This window comes from Polypterus senegalus, chromosome 8 (assembly GCF_016835505.1).
Source record: "Polypterus senegalus isolate Bchr_013 chromosome 8, ASM1683550v1, whole genome shotgun sequence".
Taxonomy (NCBI): Eukaryota; Metazoa; Chordata; class Cladistia; order Polypteriformes; family Polypteridae; genus Polypterus; species Polypterus senegalus.
This window is the reverse complement of record NC_053161.1, coordinates 87,468,980-87,493,601: the sequence shown is the minus strand read 5'-3', so window position 1 is coordinate 87,493,601 and position 24,622 is coordinate 87,468,980. Positions and strand designations below refer to the sequence as shown.

General features: G+C 38.2%; 1 protein-coding gene across 1 annotated transcript; it reads right to left on the bottom strand.

Annotated features, from left to right (window-relative positions):
• Positions 1-928: 928 nt before the first annotated feature.
• cav2 (caveolin 2) lies at positions 929-21,035 on the bottom strand. The gene is made up of 3 exons (XM_039761383.1): positions 20,817-21,035; positions 20,352-20,539; positions 929-2,959 (listed from the first exon to the last, which is right to left on the bottom strand). The coding sequence occupies exons 1-3, from the start codon at positions 20,961-20,963 to the stop codon at positions 2,809-2,811; spliced, it is 486 nt and encodes a 161-aa protein (XP_039617317.1). The 5' UTR covers positions 20,964-21,035; the 3' UTR covers positions 929-2,808.
• Positions 21,036-24,622: the final 3,587 nt, after the last annotated feature.

Genomic DNA, 24,622 nt, shown 5'->3' with positions numbered 1-24,622 from the left:
TTGGTAGAGAAATGTTGCTTTCATGCTCTGTTCCCAATCCAGAGTACTGATACATTGCAATTTAAACTGGCTTTTAATGAGTTTTAATTATCTTTATAACATAACAGAGTACCACATGCAATGTTGTTTCCTGTAGAAATCCTGTAGTAAATCCTGCAGTAATATCTGCATATTCATCTTCAGTCTCACCCACCAAACCCAATCCTCATTGCCCCTCCTAGTTGCAGTAGTTTTCCATGGTCCAGGATAATACCTACCAACAATATGCATATGAACTGCCTTATGACTGAAACAATGCAAAGTAACATTCTTTAGCAGCTGCTTTACATACACATTTTCATTGGTTTCCCAGGTGAACCCTGTGGTGTACTAGTTGATGTTGTAGATTCTATTACTGCATCCATTTGCTGTCTATGTGGTGTTTACACTTTTTCGCTGTGCTTTTGTGGCTTTTCCTGTGGATATTCATGTGTGTTGATAAACTGGCCCTGTAAGTGTGTGTGTATGTGTGAGAGAGTCAGTAAGGGTGCCAAACAGTCAATTGTGAGAATTCAAATATTGTAACATAACATAAATATTGTAACATAGTAAACAGTGTGTATGATTAGTGTCCAACACTTGCAAATCCATATTTTATATATTGTATATCCTGTATGTGTTCCATGCTAAAGTAAATGTTTTGTTTATTGATTGATTTTGTTCTGAGATGATATGAAAGTGCACATTTCATTCTACCATGTACACATGACAATACACCAGACTAAATCTCAAGTCTGTTGTGTGTCACAAAATTTAGAAGACAACTGTCAGCCCTTGTCCAAAGGAGAAAAAATCAGCCACTGTAATTGTTGGGCTCTTGAGAAATGCGTTAGACTGCAACAAGTAGAAGACAGATAAACAGAGTATACATAACATCAGAAACAAATGCTCATATGCCATAAACTTAATAATTTATTTTTATTTTTACAAACAATTTATTGCCTTTTATTAAATAAGTTTCTCTGTTACAGCTGAATTATATACATCATGCAGGTACATTTGTCTCTTTTGAAATATTTTCTTTTATATCACTCACTTAGCAAAGATATACAAAATATTTTGAAATAACAGGTTAACACCATTTATGTTGTATGTACCATCACTTTATAAGATAAGCATCACATAAGATTTAATTTCTTAAAAATAAAAACAGTACACAGGAAAGAGAGCAGAAAGGACATTGTTTATGCCTCACCACTAACACACAGATTTTAGCTTCCTCTGCTCATACTTTAATAAATTTGTTATTAGCTTTATCACTTATGAATATTATCTTCCTTTTGTAGAACACACACAGCCTTTCGTTAACTCTTTTTGTTGCCCATCTTTACCAACTGCAGCGTGCAGCGACACCATAAACTGTTTAGCAGGAGTACACATTCATCTCGTTCTCGTCTCATTTAAATAAATGCATTCTTTTCAAGCAAACTACAATATCTTAAACTTAAAGAAAATCACTTTGTTTACAGTTATAAGCTGGGAAAGGAGTACATTTGAATGTAAAACCCTTGAGCACTAATCAAGTAATCATGTACTGTAGTTTAGAAAATAAAAACCAAATGCTGTATGCCACCATGTTTTCAGTGCTGGTTACATCTGAATTTTTCTTCAGTTTTTTTGTGTAGAATGATGGCCCATGTTCAGTTATTTCAAGATCACAAGTCATGCCAATTTCAGTATAAAACTTAGTGTATTCTGAGTTTGCAGATGGAAACTATCAATGGAAAAACATAAGTTTGACTGTCTTTCAACTAGAAGCAAAAATGCAGTCATTGTAGAGTGGAATCAAAGTATAGTGAAAAAGTATTGTGCACCCTGATTAATCAGAGACAGTAGCCTACACTTATCATGTATTAGAACAGAACACATTATATTCACTCATCCAGTGATTTTACAAACCTGCATCGAGAGCATGAACATTTTATATACAATATGGAACAAAAGAGGCACTCACATAGGGATGAACCGAAAGTGATTTACAAAGTGCTCTCATGTTAATTTTGCGATTATGACAACTGCTGAAATCTCAAACAAAAATTCAAATAAAATATCTTTATTGTTAAAAAACTGAATTGTGGGAATGTCTATGTAACTATATACACCTTGCAAAGGTCACAATAAACATCTTTTTAGTAGTCTTTGGCATGGAAATAACTTTCATTACAAATTTATACAGCAGATGCTGCTCCATATGTACTGTTTAAAGCAGAGTGTATAAATATAATTTCTAAGTTCTGCTTTCATTCAATTAGTATTTATTCTACCACTGTTCAGACCTTATACATCTTCAACCCCTCAATAAAACAACACAAATACAAGGGATATGTGCATACATGTGCACCATACAGCATAAACATTATATATAGTACAGATATTATATACTATAGTATTTAGTATGCCACCTAGCACTCTAATAGTTTAAACAGCAGTATTTTTAGCAGATTAAAAACATCAAAACCCATTAAGGGCACCATTTAGTAGTGCAAAGTCAAATGTTCATGATGTTAGAGCTGCTTGTATCTTCTCTCTGTGTACACTACCTATACCCTATGCCTTATACAGTAAGAGCTTAAAAGGCTGCTCAGCATTATAGGCAGTATATTTTACAGATTTGCTGCATTTGGCAAGCTGTATATGTCATTTGTTCAGGATTATACAGGACACTATCCAGTGTGTGATACAGATTTACTATATGTAAAGGGAGAAAAGAAACTCAGTTCTTTGGTGTTTAAAATATAAAGCTATATCAATTATAAAATCCTTTGAATATTAGTCCTGTATTTTATTTATTTTGAATGAAGATAAACACTTTCCAATGCTCTCAAAGAATGGAGAAATAAACATGTCCACAATGGTTTTCCAGATGGCTTTGACAGGTGGCAAAGCCATGAGACAGGTCTTGACACATGGCATCACAATCCTGTGAAAAGAAAATATAATGGATCAAATACAGCTTTAGTACCAAAAGTAAAGAACATACTGGAATTAGCAAGAAATATCTGTCAATACTGGAATGTGGCTATCATAACTAGCAATTACATCTTTTGTTTCCAGAATGAAAAATTACATAACTTACCTAAGATGTATGTTAATAGTTGGGGGCACAATAGCTGGGAGACATGTTTTTGGCTGTATGCTAGGGCTAAATTTCTTCTTCTGAAGAAAATCTTTGGTAGCTGATATTTATACACAAGTTCAGCATTACTCAGCAGATACCTGAGTATTTCCTAGCAGTGTCAGATGATGGGTAAAGCACTTTAAAGACAGGAACACAGGCACTGCTGATCAGGTCCTTGGTGGCCAGTTATGAAATGCACCATGCCAAAATACTGATAAGCTCCCTAAAGGTTATGACGCATGACAATCTGAGACATGGCAACAGAGCACCATAAGATCCTACTGTGTATGCATTGCTGGAACAGAGTCCAGCAGATTTTCCATCTCCCACAATGGTGGCAACAATGTGTTAATCAGAGTAGATTTGTATGTATATACACCGGGTGGCCAAAAGTGGGTTAGATAATTTGAGCACTTAAGGGATTGAACCCAAGTGCACTGTGCCATTGTTACATTCTTTTTAGTTAATTAAGTTAATAAAGCTATTGAGTTCATAAAACTATGGTAACAAGAATAACCTACATGTCGTTTTCCATATGAACAATTGCAAACCTATATATCTATATATATCCATCCATCCACTATCCAACCTGCTATATACTAACTACAGGGTCACAGAGGTCTTCTGGAGCCAATCCCAGCCAACACAGGACGCAAGGCAGGAAGCAAACCCCGGGCAGGGTGCCAGCCCACCGCAGTGTGTATATATATATATATATATATATACAGTACAGGCCAAAAGTTTGGACACACCTCTTCATTCAATGTGTTTTTTTTATTTTAATAAAACCATTTCAGGTGACTACCTGTTGAAGCTCATCGAGAGAATGCCAAGAGTGTGCACAGCAGTAATCAGAGCAAAGGGTGGCTATTTTGAAGAAACTAGAATATAAAACATGTTTTCAGTTATTTCACCTTTTTTGTTAAGTATATAACTCCACATGTGTTCATTCATAGTTTTGATGCCTTCAGTGAGAATCTACCAATGTAAATGGTCATGAAAATAAAGAAAACACATTCAATGAGGAGGTGTGTCCAAACTTTTGGCCTGTACTATATGTATATATATATATATATATATATATATATATATATATATATATATATATATACAGTGGAACCTCTAAATACGAGTTTAATTCGTTCCAGCACTGAGCTTGTATAGCAAATTTCTTGTATCTAGAACAAAATTTCCCCATTGAAAATAATGGAAATCCAGTTAATCCATTCCGCACCCCCAAAAATATCAACATTAAAATCAATTTTCCTAACAAATAACACTGATAAATAAGTGTGGATACACTTTGTCTGCTGAGCGTCATGTGATCATAACTGAGCTGATGGTTCTTCTCTCTCGTGGGTGTCTCCCTCTCCTTATCTCTCTTGCTCGCTCGCTCGCGCATCTCTCTCTCTCTCCTCTTGAGGGTAGAGAAAAGCCAAGCAAAATGACACCTTTTATTGGCTAACTAAAAAGATTACAATATGCAAGCTTTCGAGGCAACACAGGCCCCTTCTTCAGGCAAGATGTAGTCAAAGCTTCCATATTGTAATCTTTTTAGTTAGCCAATAAAAGGTGTCATTTTGCTTGGCTTTTCTACATTCATAATGGCTAACACGGTACAACACCCTAGTACTCCTCTTGAGGGCAATCGTCTCCTATTCTCTGTCTGCATGTCCAGAATATTTTTGGATACGCTTATATGGCGAACTGCTAGAGCGAAACAATGAAATCACAAGCGCACAAACGCGTAGATCCTCACGCTACGGGAGAAAAAGGAACACTGAGTGAGCTGACGGGCTGGCAGCGTCAGCTTGGGTGAATCCCCGAGTCGAGGCAGATTGGGAAACGCGTCATGCATAACCACAGCCTGGCTCGTGGCTCGTTATGCGAGCCAATGCTCGTATTTAGATCTGAATTTTTCGCTCATACTTTTCTCTTATCTTGAATTTCTCGTTTACAGAGGTGATCGTATCTAGAGGTTCCACTGTATATATATATATATATATATATATATATATATGTATATATATGTCCATCCATTATCCAACCCCTAAGTACAGGGTCACGGGGGTCTGCTGGAGCCAATCCCAGTCAACACAGGGCGGAAGGCAGGAAACAAACCCCGGGCAGGGCACCAGCCCACTGCAGGGCACACACACACCCACACACCAAGCACACAGTAGAGACAATTTAGGATCGGCAATGCACCTAACCTGCATGTCTTTGGACTGTGGGAGGAAACCGGAGCACCCGGAGGAAACCCATGCAGACACGGGGAGAACATGCAAACCCCATGCAGGGAGGACCAGGAAAGCGAACGAAGGTCTCCTAATTCCGAGGCAGCAGCAATACCCACTGCGTCACTGTGCTGCCCCTATATATACCTATATATATATATATATATATATATATATATATATATATATATATATATATATATACACTCACCTAAAGGATTATTAGGAACACCTGTTCAATTTCTCATTAATGCAATTATCTAATCAACCAATCACATGGCAGTTGCTTCAATGCATTTAGGGTGTGGTCCTGGTCAAGACAATCTCCTGAACTCCAAACTGAATGTCAGAATAGGAAAGAAAGGTGATTTATGCAATTTTGAGCGTGGCATGGTTGTTGGTGCCAGACGGGCCGGTCTGAGTATTTCACAATCAGTTACTGGGATTTTCATGCACAACCATTTCTAGGGTTTACAAAGAATGGTGTGAAAAGGGAAAAACATCCAGTAATCGGCTGTCCTGTGGGTGAAAATGCCTTGTTGATGCTAGAGGTCAGAGGAGAATGGGCTGACTGATTCAAGCTGATAGAAGAGCAACTTTGACTGAAATAATCACTCGTTACAACCGAGGTAGGCAGCAAAGCATTTGTGAAGCCACAACACGCACAACCTTGAGGCGGATGGGCTACGACAGCAGAAGACCCCACTGGGTACCACTCATCTCCACTACAAATAGGAAAAAGAGGCTACAATTTGCACGAGCTCACCAAAATTGGACAGTTGAAGACTAGAAAAATGTTGCCTGGTCTGATGAGTCTCGATTTCTGTTGAGACATTCAAATGGTAGAGTCAGAATTTGGCGTAAACAGAATGAGAACATGGATCCATCATGCCTTGTTACCACTGTGCAGGCTGGTGGTGGTGGTGTAATGGTGTGGGGGATGTATTCTTGGTACACTTTAGCCCCCTTAGTGCCAATCGGGCATCGTTTAAATGCCACGGGCTACCTGAGCATTGTTTCTGACCATGTCCATCCCTTCATGACCACCATGTACCCATCCTCTGATGGCTACTTCCAGCAGGATAATGCACCATGTCACAAAGCTCAAATCATTTCAGTTGGTTTCTAGAACATGACAATGAGTTCACTGTACTAAAATGGCCCCCACAGTCACCAGATCTCAACCCAATAGAGCATCTTTGGGATGTGGTGGAACGGGAGCTTTGTGCCCTGGATGTGCATCCCACAAATCTCCATCAACTGCAAGATGCTATCCTATCAATATGGGCCAACATTTCTAAAGAATGCTTTCAGCACCTTGTTGAATCAATGCCACGTAAATTAAGGCAGTTCTGAAGGCGAAAGGGGGTCAAACACCATATTAGTATGGTGTTCCTAATAATCCTTTAGGTGAGTGTATATATACATACAAGGTGCTAAATTATTTATCCTTGTGATTGCAGTGTAAACACTAATGGCAGGCATTAATAAGGTACACTGCCATGAAAAAATATTCAGTCCTCAACCTATTATTCATATAAATGTATGTCACAAACTGGGATTTTAATCAACTAGATTGGGAAGTTTTATTTGCAAATCAAGCACCCATTTTTTCACATCCATCCATCCATCCATTTTCCATTGCAAAGAAAATTATAAACCATTCAAAAATTCTGTTCCGAAAGCTGAAATGTCAACAATTTGTAAGCATTCCTATACCCCACGCAGTACTTGGTTGAGACATTTTTCACAGCTCTTGCAGCAAATAATCTTTTCCATAAGTCTCTGTTAATTTCATAAAAAAGTGATGGAGCAAGATTCTTCCATTCTTCCTTGAAAAGTTGCGCAGACATATTTTCAATTGGTTTAAGGTCAGGATTCTGATTTGGCCTAATTACATCAATTTTCTTAATTTTAAGCTCCTCAATTGTTGCCACATAGTGTGCTTTGGGTCATTGTCTTGTTGAAAGACAAAGCTCCTCACCAGTTTAAGCTTTCTGGAAGACAGAAGCAGGTTTTCCTCCATTTTATATGTCTGCATTGTGCAGCAGTCATCTTTTCATCGATCTTGAGATTACTGTTACTGCGGCTATCACTATATTTTAAAGCGAGGATGGTGTCACCTGGTTGATGTGCATTGTTAAATTTACTCCACACATACTGCTTAGCATTTAAGACAAAAAAGTTCCACTTTAGTCTTCACAAACCATAAAACTTTCTACCCCCTCTTGGCAATATGAGACATTTTACCAATTCTTTACAGTTAAGGACTTGAACTTGAACCTGAGCTTCTTCCGTGTCACTCATCTGTAAAATGTCCTTTTTGTGGAATGCCTTGGAGATGTGAACATACTCTGCTCTAGTAGTCACTGACTTCAATTGGTGACATTGGTCTCTTGGACTACGTTTAGCAGGATTATTTTAGACTACACTGAATGTCAAGGTATGATCAGTGCCTTTGAGATGGTCTTGTACCCTTCACTACAATTATATTCCTCACTTGTTTTGAGTGCTCTTTTGTCTTCATTTTGGGTTCATTCATTGAAAATCTCTACCATACTGTTGGAAATCAGTGAGAGACGGGATTTATCACATCATTTAATCAAGAACGTGTTAATGATTCATCAATTTCTAAGTAAAATAGCGTTGGATTTACAAAGGGATTAAATCTCACAGTTATGATTTTTTTTATTCTTTGTGTTTCATTTGATTTGGCCTAACATACACTGTTTTGTAAAACAGCTAGAAAAAAACCTTCCTTACTATATTGTAAGTTTAGAATCAGAGACAATACAATGTGAATCATTTTTCAGGGCACTGTATATAAGACAAAAATTCATCACAATCATATGTCATCCACAAAAGATTATCTATAAGGTAATGTATGTATTTAAAAACTAAAATTATATGGTTTTACTTTCCAGTTTCTGTTACGATCCCTGGTATGCCAAACGTTTTTTTATTCATTTTCTGGCAGAAACGGTTAACTTAAAAAGTGCATTAAATGTGTATTTTCATGTTTTTAAATACAATTGTGTCCAAAACCAAAACTGTTCACATTTCATTCCTGTATTTCTAAGTGACAGGAAATCATTGTATTGCATTTGCAGCATGTATAAAAGAAAAAAAAGCATCTTCTTAACTGACTCTTGACCTTATAAGTTAAAACATTAATTGTCTTCAATGCCCTAAATATGGAAAATATTTATTTTTTAAATCAGGTGTCCAATGATAAGTGAAATTAAAAACAGCCATTTCTTTTGTGACAACACTACCACAATATATAACATCAACAATTAAAAAAGAAACAGTTAAAGTTTTAAGCTTGCTGAAAATAAAATAAGAATGTTTTTGTGTTCTTAAACTTCTTTTTTGTTTTCAGAATTCACTTATCATTAAGCTGTTTCAGAAAACCTGCTACAGGTGGATGTGGTGGCAGTCCTGCTCTATCTCCATTATTTTAATGCCTACCTTGAAAAGCAACTCACTACTTTATTTTATATGAAATGCATTTTGTGGCTTACAGCCATAAAGACTTAGATCATAGACCTGAATATAGAAACTGTTGTTCCTGCTCCATGCATCCCACACTGTGTTGATTTTGTTTGTTTCGGCTCACTCTGCTTGCACATGGCTGACTAAGTAAAGTAAGACCTGGAGTTGCCCCCTCTGCTGTGCTCCTGCTCTCAAAACCTCACTCTACCAGACGGTTAGACAGAAACAGTAAATCATGGAGGTGAGCTGTTATAATTCAATAGTTTTCAAGGTAGGAGTGGCATGTTGGTTAGCATTACTCTCTCACAGCTCCACACGACAAGGATTAAATCCTGGTCTGGTCAACATCCACGTGAGGTTTACACATTTTCTCAGTGTCTGAATGGTGTTTTGTCAAGGTAGTCCAGTGTTCCTCCCAAATGCCAATTACAAACATGTTAATGTCAGTTAACTGGTTGACTTAAACTGGCCCACTGTCAATGTCTGTGTCTAAAACAAATACTGTGCTGTGCCAATGTAAATCCCTTAGACAACTGAAAAACAGCACCCATGAGCAAAAAAAAAAAAAAGTGGTTAGATGGAAACAGTGTGCTAGTGAACTACACTGAACTACAATGAGTTACAGCAGTGCTACAGAAAAATCTGTTTCATAAGCAATTGGCCCTCATAGTGGCGTCATGTGATAATGTGCATTCACAGGGGGCACTTACTGAATTTCTTACTATAAATTGTACATATGACAATGTATGTAGCAGTGCTGCTGCTAAAACACGTGCAAGTAAATTCTGTTTATTTTAGGGAAGTTTGAAAACATTATTGATGCCTTAGGATGTTAAATAGTATGAGCAAATGGAGTCCCTCAAAACCTACAGTATGTTGATCACAAATCTGATTCGAACACAAATTTGTTCAACAGATTGGAAAACAAAAGACTGAACTGTATTATTAAAGTTTTCAAAAAGAATATACGAGATATTGTTTCTTGCTACTAACAGCCATGTCAAGCTGATGGAGATTGATGGAGATGATATAAAAAAAGTAGGAGTATATGAATATGTTCAAACAATACTGTAATAAATTAGTAGCAAGAAATAACTGTGTTGCAAAACTTAATTGCAAGTCTAAACTTGTGCATTTTGTAAAAAAAATCCAAATTAAACAGGTATGAGAAGGCAATAAACAAAGACTTGGACAATACCTCAAAGTGAGCAAACACAGTAGATCTCAACATGATATATACAATACATAGCACTTCAAAATTTAGTTTTCTAATATTTTGATTCAGCTTTCTTTATTTTTGGTTCGCATTTCTTTTTATTTTAATTTATTATTTCATCTGTGATGTTGGGGGGCACAGTGGTGCAGTGGGTAGTGCTGCTGCCTCACAGTTAGGAGTTTCGGTTCCCAGGTCCTCCATGTGTGGAGTTTGCATGTTCTCCCCGTGTCTCCGTGGGTTTCCTCCCACAGTCCAAAGACTTGCAGGTTAGGTGCATTGGTGTTCCTAACTTGTCCCTAGCGTGTGTTTGGTGTGTGTGTGTGCCCTGTGGTGGGCTGGTGCCCTGCCCAGGGTTTGTTTCCTGCCTTGCTCCCTGTGTTGGCTGGGACTGGCTCCAGCAGACCCCCGTGACCCTGAAGGTAGGATATAGTGGGCTGGATAATGGTTGGATGGATCTGTGATGTTACTGGGGTAGGTGTTGTTACATCATTATGTGCTCCCTATTTAAGACTGTGGTGAATTACTATTTATATTCTATTATATTATATATATATATATATATATATATATATATATATATATATATATATATATATATATATATATATATATATCTAGGGTGGAGTGGTGGCTCTGAGGCTAAGGATCTGCGCTGGTATCCCGAAGGTTGCTGGTTTGAATCCCCGTCACTGCCAAAACAGGTCCTACTCTGCTGGGCCCTTGAGCAAGGCCCTTAACCTTCAATTGCTCCAGGGGTGCTGTACAATGGCTGTCCCTGCGCTCTGACCCCAAGGGGTATGCAAAAACTAACAAATTCCTAATACAAGAAAGTGTATAAGGCGAAACAGAGAAAAAAAAAATTCAACTTTATAAATAAAATACTTAAAGATCTAAAATGTTTGTTCATATAAGTTATATAGCGAAAGAATACTTAGGTAGCTTTGATTTTTTGGGACTACATTTTGTCTCACGTTTTTGCTTTTTATGACTGGTCTCTTTATACCTCCTGATCCTGACTCTCACCAATTCGCTCAAGAACATTAAGACAGAAGGGAAGCTTCATTTAGAGTACTATGAACAGTGCTGAACACCATGCTATAAAAAAGACATGGTAGCTTTAAAAGCTGCATAGAGTAAAGCCTTCAAGTCTATCCCTAGACTAAAGGACATGTTTTAATTTAAGAGTATAAGGGAAGTAAAGTCAAAGTCTTCAAGGTTCTCATCCATGTGATGTCCATCAGAATTCTTTCAGTTAAACAGTAAATCATGTACTCGAGGACAATGATGGAAACCAGGAAGCACTTCTATGTAGGAAAGGCTTTATATTAGCCATTCACTGTTCACTGGAATTATTTTTGTACAAAATGGACTGTTATTTTTGTGGTTGATTTATTTTAACATTATTTTGGTAACATCCTTCTGTCCCCATTTTGTGATGTTTTGTGTGCTTGTATTCAAAGTTCACCACCATTTATGTGTTTAGTTGATATGATACTGTATATTTGGTATACATGCAATTGTCATGATTTTGGTTGTTTTCTTGTATTGTTTCTTTTTTGTTATTTTTATAATGTATCTCTTTTTTCTAAAGAAAACTGACTGAATGTTCATGGCCAAGAATCAGTTCTCTCTTTTGGCAAAGTCTAAATCAGAAACCAAAAGTTGAAGTCGAAGAAAACAAAGTGAGAAATCTATTAAAATTGGAGGTCACAAATAAAGTGACGTACAGCACACACTCAAATAACTTCAATTCAAAATTGCAGGGTTCCTTGATTGTTTTTTTCTCATGACGCTTATCTACCCTTCTTAATGTCTTCGAGACCCAGACCATGATGACCGTCAGATTGGGAGAATCATCGCCAACAGTCATAGCTTTCAACCTACAAGAATTACTTTTGACAGTCACAGCAGGGCAATTTTAATTGTTTAAACAACCTATTAGGTTCATAAATCGTACACAACTCATTCCCATTATATAAAACAGTGAGTCATGACTCAATGTGACCCAACAGTATCAACCTGTGATCCACCCGTAGTTTAAGTGACTGTACAATGTTGGATAATCTGAGAGTGCTGGTGATAAGTTTTTGCCCAAAGATAGCGTAAACTTGCACACTTCTGGTTGGTAACCATAGTAAATAAATGCACAACATGGCAACATGATGCGCTATATAGAACAAAATGGTTCAAAATAAGACTTGAAAATATACAAAGAACTTTAAGCACATTTTAAATGTGTATTTTTTAAAGTAGAATCAGTTTTAGTATCGGTCAAAATCTATATGGCAAAAAAAAGTTAAAAAAGAGGTGACTAAAACGTGTTAAATGTTACTAAAACATAACACCTTGCCTTGATTCAATCAGCATTTCCCCCAAGAGTTCCACTAAAGAAACCTGCCAGCACAGTTGTGACATGTGCTATTAGTAGCAGAGGCATGCAGCTCCTTTTTATGTATTTCTCTTTTTGGTAAGGCAGTGGTCTTTGTATCTTTCATTGATTTTTGTGTTCTTTTACATTTGGCTTTTTATTAGGGTCTTTGAGTTTTGGATTGGATTTAAAAAATAAATTAATAAATTACTTCAAATATTGAAGGTTTTGAGTTGGCAAGGTGTTTTGCCCTTCCTAATTAGGCTCTAATCATAACTTTGACTTACATGCCATGTGACCTGTTGCCATCTTTTAAAAGTCATAATACTGTGGGAATCTGGAAACTATGCAGTCATGAAAATGAAACAGATACCTTAACAGCTTTTAAAAAGTATTTTGATTAGATATTGGAACAGGTTAATTACTTCTTAACCAAATGACCCTGATGGAATTAATAGTCTTCTCTCATTTTTATTTAACTTTCTAATAAATGGCCAGATGAAATGCTGGGAAAGCATAGCTGTAAGAAAATGTAACAAGCTAGATGGAATAAGTTATGATTTGTAAATTCATAATAATAAGTTATGTTTTCTTACTGTTGGTGGTTGCTTTATTATATTATTTAACAAATTATGTTAAAACCTATCTATACTATGCTTATGTCTTGTCCCAAACATTTCCTGGTACGAGATGTGATTAGTATCAACACACATTGGATTATCTAAGGCAGTTTAATTTTATTTGTTAGTTATTATTGCTGTTATTTATTAGGTATTGGAAGCACATTTTTTGTCGTAGCGTCTCTCCTGCTTGATTTACACATGTCATCTAAACAGCCACCGCACCTGAAGCAACACACCTGCCTCATGCCCTATCAGCTTTCCCTTGGGGGCATTGCTTATTGCTTTTCTGTCTGCGTGGAGACATATGAGCTGCTGGTGCTAAAAAAAATGTATTTAGCCGAGGTTATGTAAAGCAACCCAGGAAATATGCCATAGCTATTGCATATCTTAAAAACTTTTCAATGCTGCTATTTGTTTATATACTAGCTTGGTGCCCTGGCTCTTGGCTTAACTCAATAAGGTATTTCATTTGTAATTTTAGCATTCTCTATTATCCATCATTTGTTGTGTTATTCATGAGTACAAAGGTCTTGGATTAGAATTTAGAAATCACAGTGAGTGGTGACTTAGTTAAAATACAAATCCAGAAGTGTCATACTGGCAGTCACAGGATCAACAGATATGGCTCGGCAAGGCAGTATCACTAAACTAATCAGATAAAAAAATGACTAAGAATAAGGATGTCATCATGAGAAGCAGAGAAATGCAAAAGCAAAGAGACTTATAAAACTTGAACTTGAAAATTCACAATTGTTTACTTATGAGTGAATGTCAGCTGGCAGTTTAAATAAAGCGGAAAATAAGCAAAAGCTCCATTGTGACTAACAAACATGTGACAGAAAAGACAGGTACCATGTAATAGGTGAGGTCAAGGGTGGTGCCCGGTATAGCCAAGGGTAAGGAAGAACAAAAACCTATTCTGAATGTCTGTTTGCTTGTTTTTGAACTGCTAGTACTGGACAAATTCAGTTCAGTGAAACGTTTTAATCTATCCACCCACACTTTAGTGGTTCTACACTTACTTCAGCTACCAGCAGACGTCACTCTGGCCACAGAGGTAACACTAAATAATGTACCCACTATCACCAATACTGTTGTTAGTTTATTTATCAAACAAGTATAGTTTTCACTGGACTGAAGCGTAGCTTACATTTTGTGGATCTTTCTTGTAGCTGGGACCCATCACCTTGGTTCCAGAGATAACCTCTTAAAGTTGAATAATAAATATGTAAAATGGAGAACAAACACATTTCTTTGCCGCACAGTCAGTGCCAATAATGCACAATAATGCACAAATGTTCCTGAGTTTTGAGTGAGGATTGTGGGTAGAAAATAGTACATCTAAGTAAGGTAGTCCTTTTAATGCATGAGTTTGACTCTATTCAAGAAAGTAGGCAAAGTGAAAGCCTGCTGTTAGGATGGCGACAGTAGGGATTGACTTATTATTTTGCATTTGAAAAGGAAAAGTATTTTCAGAGATATTAGTTTGGGTCAGGTCATCATGCTGTTTAGGAGTTTTTGATTCAGATATTGTTAGGGTAATGTTGCACACATTATTACGGTGCAACAAAACTGTGTTAAAATGATATGTCAGTCAGTCAGTCATCGTCCAACCCACTATACCCTAACACAGGGTCACGGGGGTCTGCTGGAGCCAATCCCAGCCAACACAGGGTGCAAGGTAAAAACAAATCCCCGGCAGGGCGCCAGTCCACCGCAGGACTAAAATGATATGGAAAATTGTAAATAAAGATAATAAAAAAAAACAAAAAAAAATTAAAGGAAAGCGGTGCTCTGTGGTATGCGTGATAAAATGGACAAGATTACACAAAAAAGGAAAAACTATACTTTAAGAAGTTCTTTTCAACAGGAGCACATTCTTAGCACTTTTTCTTTGCATTTTCAGTCAGCCATCTATTAAAAATACAGTGTGACAGGCTGAACTATCCATGTTATTTGCCTGTACCTGAACTTCTTAGTATGTTAAGTCAAGCCCCTTGAATCTTTGTGCCAGTCAATATCATCAGCATCAACATTTCCTGTCAACATCAACATAATCATCTGTGCACATATGTGGCTATCATGAAACACACTCCAGCGTTTAGAATGGACACAGAAAACTCTATGCGATGGGAGATAAGATCACTACTGCCAGCCTCCTTTATAATAATAATTCTTTATATTTATATAGTGCTTTTCTCAGTACTCAAAGCACTCTTTACAAAGTGGAATGGTCTTGAGCACAATCACAGTGAGGTAAAGGTATTAATGAATTTAAATTACATACAATTTTTTAATTTTCTACCCCCCACATCTTACATTTTTTAATTGTGCTGTCTTTCGTGGGGAGTTTGAGGCTATTCTGGCTGCTTTGGGCACAAGAAAAGGTATAAATAAGTATTAAAATATAAATGATTTTTTTCAAGATGTCTTTATGAAGCACTAAATGATGTGGCTGTTGATTTCTGTGTAGCAACCAAAAAGGTATGGAGTTTAGATCTTTTACAAAGAAAGACAGCGACCAGCAAGAGCATATCAGGATCTGGCAGATATTTAAAAATGTTAAACAGCAATTGTAATCTCGGGACAAGGAAGTATTTTTGAATTAGAAGCACAGCATGAACCAGGATGATGCCATCAAGGTTGTAACTAGCAGAAATTTTAACAATTAATAAAATTAATTTTGAGGCAAAATAAATAGAAAAATTCCCAAAATAGAACTACAATATATTTATGCTGCTGGACAACCTGACAAGGATAACCCTCAGTCAATTAACCCATGTTTATCTCAACTCTGCACTTATTCACCCAATAAATATTTCATCCAAATACATCAAACCTTCCCCAAACAAATATGTTTATAAGATATCACACAACAACATCTCAGTCAGTGCAGTCGCTGATTTTGCCAATGTACCATGTCAAATTACACGACTGAAAATCGTAGCCTATGTGACATTTAGCAACTAATCTTCTACTGCAGTTGCGCTCACCTCTTTTTCTGAGAGCCAATAGCGCGCTGCCTGATGGAGTCAGCGCTGTCTGAAGGGTTAACAGGTGCAGCAAGTTCTGCGGCCATTATCTGCTATATATTAATTTTTTCCATCATTATTCAAGACATCAGGAAGGCAAACTTTTCTTCTGTTTGTGAGTTCCACAGTCCCCATGCTGCCCAACACAGTGGGTGCTGTACTGGTGCTGTGTGATGGTTTCTGTGGTGCGTTCAGCCACTGTCTTTGCCATTTTATTTTACTTTTTTCCATTCTATTTTAACACATAAAATATAACACATCAGATAGACGATCTTCTAATCTATTTGTAAGGTTCAGAACATGCGAGTTCCTTATTCCACTTCACTATATTCTATGCGTTGTACTTCTGGATGAGTATTTATTGGTTTTCAGCTCTCCAGTGTATATAGCCTGCCCCTCCAACTAACGAGAAAACCAAATCTGTTTGATATTATCATAGCCAGTCAGTCTAGTTGATCTCAGTCGTTAGGTATGTCACATTCACGGGAGCGCACCGCTAAATGCCTCCAACTCGCTTAGATTATGTAAATGACCGAAAATTGCTGGAAAAGTCGTTTAATGTGACATGGGCTTTTTTAATATTTTGTTAAGGTGAAGGAAGATTTTCCATAGAAGGACAGTTCTTGTATAAAGAGACACAGTGTAACAAGCACAGTGCAACAAAATCATGTATCATATCTTAACTTATCTAAACTCTTGTCTAATTTTCCATTTGATTTCTATTTAAAGCAAATAGCTACTGATAAATCTCAAGACATTTTAGACGTTTACCCTGCAACCCAGATATTTTATCCTCAAACCGTTTTTACTTTTCAAATTGTTATATTGCTGAATGAAGCTTGTCAAGAGTGCTACTTTAGTCCATAAGTGAAAGCTGTGTCTCGGACTAAGGATACAGTGGCAAATATTGTAGGACTGCATATAATATTGAATTACTAGCTTCTGACAATACTTGGATAATTGAGTTGAGATTTATACTACTGTATATATAATGCTTTGAGTCTAATGACATTGAAAAAGAAAACTCCAAGAATCAAGCTGAACAGGACAAAACCAATGTAAAACACTGTTGGTACAGATTTTCTTTTATATTCAAAATAATGGAAAACAGATACGGCAAAAGAACAGCTCCTGGTAATGGAGTACACTATGCCAGCTGGCTTATTCAGCATGCCTTTGCCACTCGTTCTACCAGCTGTAGACTCACTCACTGTCTTGTAAGTGTGGATTAAAGACTTTATAAAAATAAAAGACAGCGGTTTTCCCAATTACTGTACAATTCATAAACTCAACAGTTCACTTAGGGTGTAAGTGCTAAAAGAAAACAAAAATAGTACATGCATCACCCAGTCCTAGATGATGATAAATGATATCATCCCGTATATTATGTTAAATCTGGCATTGTGTTGTTTCTGACTGCAATGCTCTTTTATACAGCACCTGGGCATCAACTTGATTCCAAGCATAGATGCCTTTGAATGTAAAATTATTTGTATGTTTATTTCATGTATAAAACAACTTCTTCCCACATTTCAAATAAATTCACTTACTAAGCAATCTAAATTGCCCTGGAGGGAGTGTGAGCATTTATGTTAACACATCCTATGTGTGAGTTCCAAGACTTGGTCCAGCATTACATCTGATGAGAAAGAAATTGGTGTCCAACATCTATATTGGATAAGTGAGTTTGTAAATATTTCAACTGATAACAAATCTATGTTGGCTCCAGATAATTCTTGCAATGTAGAATGGCCAGAGTCACCCCACTGGATTACAGCACTTAGTAGACTAATATTAAGTCTATAAAAATAATAATAATAATGTAAAGTAACATAATAGTCTTAAAACTTTCTTACTCAAATTCAGGATCACAGGAGCCCAGAACCCATCTAAGCAGAATCAGTCAAAATGTAGGACACAGTCATGAGCAGGACACTAGTCCATCGCCAGGCCCAATTACACACACACACGGCCAATTCCGAAATGACAAATTAGCCTAACGTTCATATTGGGGAAGTGGGAGGAAAACCATGCAGACAAGGGTGGGATGTAAAAACTCCATGCAGACAACAAAAAGGCAAGAGATTTGTATCCATGATGCCTCATCTGCTGCACTATCCTCCAATAATGTTATACATGACTTTTTATTTACAGCATTGTCAAGAAATTATCAAGAAACCACCTCTAGAATTGGTCCATCCCATGTATCTGGTGATACCAAGATATGCCGCAGGTGCAGGAAACTTAAATAATAAATTATGATATACACTAAGAGCATTTGATGGTTAGAGCCACACTGTGAAACATAGGGTTGCAAGTTCAATGCAGGTTTTTTATTCACTTCTCTTTCTTTGCAAGCATTTTGAAGGAAAATGGAATGAACAATATGAAGATAAATACAGATAACACTGTATACTGTATATACAGATAGATACTGGTTTATTAAAGCACAGTATAAGTAACATTACATTTTATGTCTGAACTGTTATTGCATTATGTTGATTAATAGCATTAACCTAAATTTTAAAATCTGTGCAGTGTTTTTAACGGGCGGCACAGTAGAGCAGTGGGTAGCACTGCTACCGCTCAGTTAGGAGACCCAGGTTTGCTTCCCAGGTCCTCCCTGCGTGGAGTTTGCATGTTCTCCCCGTGTCTGTGTGGGTTTCCTCCAGGTGCTCCGGATTCCTCCCACAATCCAAAGACATGCAGGTTAGGTGCATTGGCGATCCTAAATTGTCCCTAGTGTGTGTGTGTGTGTGTGTGTGTGTGTGTGCCCTGCAGTGGGCTGGTGCCCTGCCCGGGGTTTGTTTCCTGCCTTGCACCCTGTGTTGGCTGGGATTGGCTCCAGCATGCTCCTGTGAACATGTAATTAGGATATAGCGGGTTGGATGGATAGATGGAATGTTTTTAACATTGCAGAAGAGTAAATAAAATTGAATCCACACCACCACCTCACTTTGCGACTCGTTTTACACCCTTTAACTTGCCAGGGTTTCTATTTAAGAAACTGTGAAGTGTTCACTGTAGAAAGGCTGTTACTTTTAATAAGTACTGCTCCATTCATTCATTATATAAAAACTGTTTTTTTCAATGAGTTAATCTCGGCAGCAGTGGGTGCTTGGAAGGAACCAACCCTGCACTCTGAATATCAAAGTTTCCAAAGTGGTTCTTCAGAGTGATGCCACAGGGGAACCATCCACATGTAAGTTCTAGAAAGAACCTTTTATTTAGATCTGTAGCAGGCTCCATTAACAACCACGAAGAGATGGTATTTTAGGCTTGTGAACTAGCAATTGAAAAGGACAATAACACAAGCGAAGTGAAGTGAATATTGTTTGATCTATCACAATTCTGTTAGGCAGCCTACTGCACTCTTAACAATAAAGGTGCCACAATGCTCGTCAGAACGATGCCATAGGGAAATGATTTTTGGTTCCCAAAAGACCTATCCAAATGAAGGTTCCAGAAAGAACCTTTAGATTTGTAACTGGCTCCATGCAGTAAATAACCATAACTATACAGTAACATATTTGTGAAATACCAGAGGATTATGTTGTTAAAAGAATCACTGCTTCATACAGTAACACAGGCCTAGTTTCATTTTTTTCTTAATCTGTTAGTGTCCTGCTATAGCCTACCATACATGAAAGATTTCAGTTTTTCCTACATATTAGGATGTTTATCTGATCACAAAGGACCAACTTCATATACAAACAACTCTTCCCAAAATGAAATTGTGTTTTGTCAACCAATAGTTCTGCAAGGAACCATACAAGCCAGTAAAGAAACATTATTTTTAAGAGTGTAGACAACAATGATTTCTTTTTGTCCACATATTAGGAACCTCTTCAAAAACCCAAAGTACCAACCTGATATGCAAAAATGTAGAAGTGTAGATGATTGTGTGTATGAGTCCTGCAGCCCTATCTCCTGCTCTTTCCTGCCTGGCTCTTAGTGCAGCTGAGGTAGGCTTCTGGCTACAAAGATTCCTGGATTGTACTAAGTGTGGCTGGGAATGCTATAGTTTATCTGATATGTTCAGTCAGTTGAAAGACGTTTAGAAGTAAAGTTTCCTTGCAATTCCAATTCTGACTTAGGGATCCCTGACTACCAACACAAATGGATTTTCCAAGCACATTAGGAAAAGTTTTCTCCAAATGATACATATTTCAGTTAAAGCTGCACATGGCATGTTTTGGACCCAGGACCACAAGTCATCTTACCAAATATGAATGGCGCTGATCACCGCGAAATAAATCCCAGCCACAAAAGAGAGAGGGATTGCTAAAACCGTCGTCAAGAAAGCGTAGAACAAATACTTGACCAGCTCAAAGACTGCGTGACTGCAGACCCAGACTTTGTCAAAGCTGTGAGTACCTGCAGGTTCGGCGATCACATCTTCAAAATTAACCTGCAAGAAGAGAGAGAGGCGGAGAAAGAAAGAGAGACAGAGAGAGAGACAAAGATTCAGGATAAATAAACACGATTTTCGGATTATATATTGCCAGTTACATTTATGGCGTGGTTTCAGGTAGCGCACTTGACTGAAGCTGTAGTTTCGGTTCGAATTCCCCAAAACTACAAGCCGATTCCACGCTCACCGCGGCTCTACTTGACATTACATTTTATCATCTGCTACTGTTCATATTACGCAGTAAACCACCACCATCAGCCTGCCCACCTTTTACCTTTATATGCGAGTTTATATCGTGCGGGTCTCTGTCTGGAGCAGCCACCTCCTTCTCTTTTTTCGGAAGTATTGGCTCGAACGATCTGTTGAATTCGTCATCGTTCATAATAATCCTCGTGTCCGATCGCTCCTTTTCTAAACCCATTACTGTGAACACTTCCAGGAAAGGCAGCTATCGGTTGTGAGCAAAAGGAATGTCAGTCGCAAGCGAGTCTGGCAGCCCGGTCCACGCCCCGCCGGGAGGTTCATTTACAGCAGCACAAACTTTCCAGTGAAAAAAAAAGCAAAACAGTCAAGGCGGCACGAAAGAATGTGTGAACTGCGGATACTGTGCTATTTCACTGAGTATTTAAACTGTCCCTATCTCATCGATGTACATCAATACACTTGCTTAAGAAAAAGTGAGGTGCACTGGTTCAACAGCAGCAACAGAGTCAAATAAAAGGAAACCTCTGCATCTCCACTTGTGTTTCAGACATTGGCATGGCGCTATACTAATTGACTTGCAAAGCTCAGTCGTCTTGATGAAGTGCAGCATTAGTTTTGCCTCAGAAACTTAATAACCAAAGTGCGTTGGCTTTCCCTGCTTGTGTTTAGAAAATACTGTCAAATGGAGGTGGGCTACCTGGAGAGTGTGGAACAAGAGATTTGGGGATGTGGTGATTGAGGACCAGACAGAGCAGTTCATGGCCACTTAGGTCTGTCAGCCTGCCTAAGTGGTCTCCGGTAAACCTCAGGCAGGATTGGCTCATGGAGATGGGAAAAGTGAGGCAGATGGTTTTGCCATTACATCTGAATGGTGCTGCAGGGTGGCCAAAGAGGAAGACCACAGGTTCAACCACGAAGGCACCAAAAGTTCTTTTAATTAATAACTACCCATGTTGTCAGAGTATTAAATCCATTGCTCCATCGCTCGCACATTAATCTAAGTTATTACATTACAGTGTTCACTTTTAGAAGCGCACCACATCTGGACTGACTGACATGCAAAAATCCAATCCAGCTTAGTAAATAAATATCAGCTGAGTAAATACATGAAGTTGCTTTGGCACTTGGGTAAAGCAGATTTGATATACTGTGAAAGACACTATATAACTTAAATGATTGGTGTGCAGATAATATAAATTTTACACACTAGTACTTAATGTTTTGCTCTAGGCTAAGTTAAAAGATTATATAAAGCGACCTACCTGTTATTTATGTTAAGAAGACATTTTCACCTGTTTTAAAGCTTGTTGATGTAGCTGTGACTTGGCAAGTCTGTCTCAAGGCTGACTACTCATCTGTGTCGCTAGGGTTTTACAAGAAAACCCCAAAGCCTTATGTGGTTACTTTTCAATTCTTTAAATCCTGCTACGATTATTCCCAGCTCCTCGTAACGGTACAGAGAGGGTCCATCACTCCGCTGTCATCACTACAAAATCCCCATTACTGTTGCCATGTCATATTTGTCAACGCAGCTTAACTGCTCTCTTGTGTCTCATCTTCCAAAAGTCATTCATTACAGTTTTGTACAGTATGTTGGAATGAGAAAGTAAGACATGGTTTCTGTTTCAAGGGATGTGAGTTGCTCTCCACCTTTGCTACGATTGTAACATAAGGTCACAATAACAGACACTAATTGATTTCCTTTGCATGTGCACTTAATTCACTCATTCATTAGTTAATTTTCCAATCTATTTTATTCTAATACAGAGTAGCATGGTAGCATCAGGTACAAAACAAGGACTAGCTCATTACAGGACACCAAACCAAAGCCACCCATGCCCCTCGACACTCATAATTTATCATAGCTCATTAATCTAACATGTATGTCTTTTGGGAACCCCACAAAGACACAGGAAAAGTGCACACCACGTCCAGACTGAGGCCTGAGGCACTGATCTAATAGTGCACTGTGCCTCATTTGAACTTCAGAACAGTGTGAACTCCTTTGGGTATACTAGATGTACTATTTTGGGAATGTTGTACCATGTGGAAATGATGATATTGAGCAGTTGCAGCAAATTGGATGGGTGCACGGTCTTACTGCATTCAGTGTTTTCCAGTTCATGTAAAATGTGCACAATAGGCAATTAAAATGACATGGATTGTGACATAGTGCATGATCATTTGTTCATCTGAGTGTGGTTGAACTGTAGCCATGAAAGGATGCAGTTATGTTCAGATGCATGCTGCTATTCAGATACTCTTTACTGGGTATCAGCGGTCCAAAAGAGTAATTGGAAAACATTCATCACACCATCACACTTCCACCATCAGCATGTACTATTGATGCCAAACAGCATTGACTCCATGGGTTTATGTTGCTTATGCCCAATTAAGATCATTCCATCAACAAGAAGCAAAAGGAACTTTAATTTGTCATACTAAGCCAGTTTTCTTCACTCCTCAATAATCTACATTTATAATTTTTCTTTATTACCGCTTATACACTAAAGATGAGTTTTTCAGCAAAGATTCAATATAAAAATACAGTAAAGTTAGCTTTGGATGAGGCATTGTTTGCATTGAGATAGATAGATAGATAGATAGATAGATAGATAGATAGGTTTAGGGCAGCATCTTGTATATTTTATACTGCATAGGTCAGTAAATATGGTGGATATATAGTTGGATGGCAGGAAGAGGGGGGAACTTGGGAACAGAACTGGAAATGAGGCCATTGGGCTGTGACTTCTTGGGAGGTGGAACCAGAAGTGACAGGGTGTCAGGCAGAATTTTCCGCATTTGGTCTGTGGGGAGACAATAAAAAGGATTAATGCACTCTGCAACCCCCTGGTCTGTTTGGGAATTACCTTCTTTTGAGCCATTTAGCTGCCTCCTGTGTGCAAGTGTGTGACAATAGACAGGAACTTTATTAACCCAGAAGAAAAGTACAGTTATGTTTTGACTTTATCTGACCTGTGTGTTACAGGTATTATGCTGTATGGTGTCTTTACATTTAGTAAATGGTGTGTGCCATCAAGTTGAGTTTGATTTAGACAGAAGTTGTGTCTGATATCGTTCTTTAAGTTTGGGGTGCTTGTACATCAGTATGTAGTTTTAGATTTGTGTTTACAGTTTTGTGAAAATGGTATAATCTGTGTAAACCCTAATGCTTCTGTGCCCACTGGATGTGGTGTAGTGGGTCCACAGCTCATGTAAAAAGGGCCACTTTTAAATAAATAATCACCGCACCCACGGCTTGGTGAGGGGGCATGGTGGTTGTGTGGCTGAAGCGGTTCTTGGGGTGATTCACGATGTGGGCGTTTCTCACCTAAGTGCACAGGTGAGAAACCGTCTGCATCGTGATTGTTCCTGGGGCCGCAGATTTGCCGTAGCTGCCATGCCCTCTTGATAAATAGAAGTGTGAGTCAGCTAAAATGGGGGGAAAAAAGGGAAGGAAAGAATGGAGGTTGCAGGAGGAAAGCAGGAAGCAGTGGGGAGAGAGAGAACGTCAGTGCGGGAGAGCGAGTGAGTAAGTGCAGGCTCACGGCAGCTGAGCAGGGAGCCTGGGTGTTGGGCTGACACCCAGGGAATAGTAGTAGTGGTCACTCCCGCTGAGTGATCATGGAGTGGGATTGACCGGAAGGCGGATGACTCTCCACGCAGGGCCACGGAAGGCAGCGAGAGTCGTGATTTGGGACGTGGTGTCCCCAGCCTGAGAGTCCTGGTCGTTGGGGAATCTCAAGTCGTTGTTCGGTGGTGGTTACCGGAGCCAGAGATCAGAAAAGCGACCAACCAGTTTGTGAGTAGAGAGAAGGCCAGCTGCAGGTAGAGCGACTCCCCTATTGAGAAGCCCAGACGGGAAAGCCACAGGGG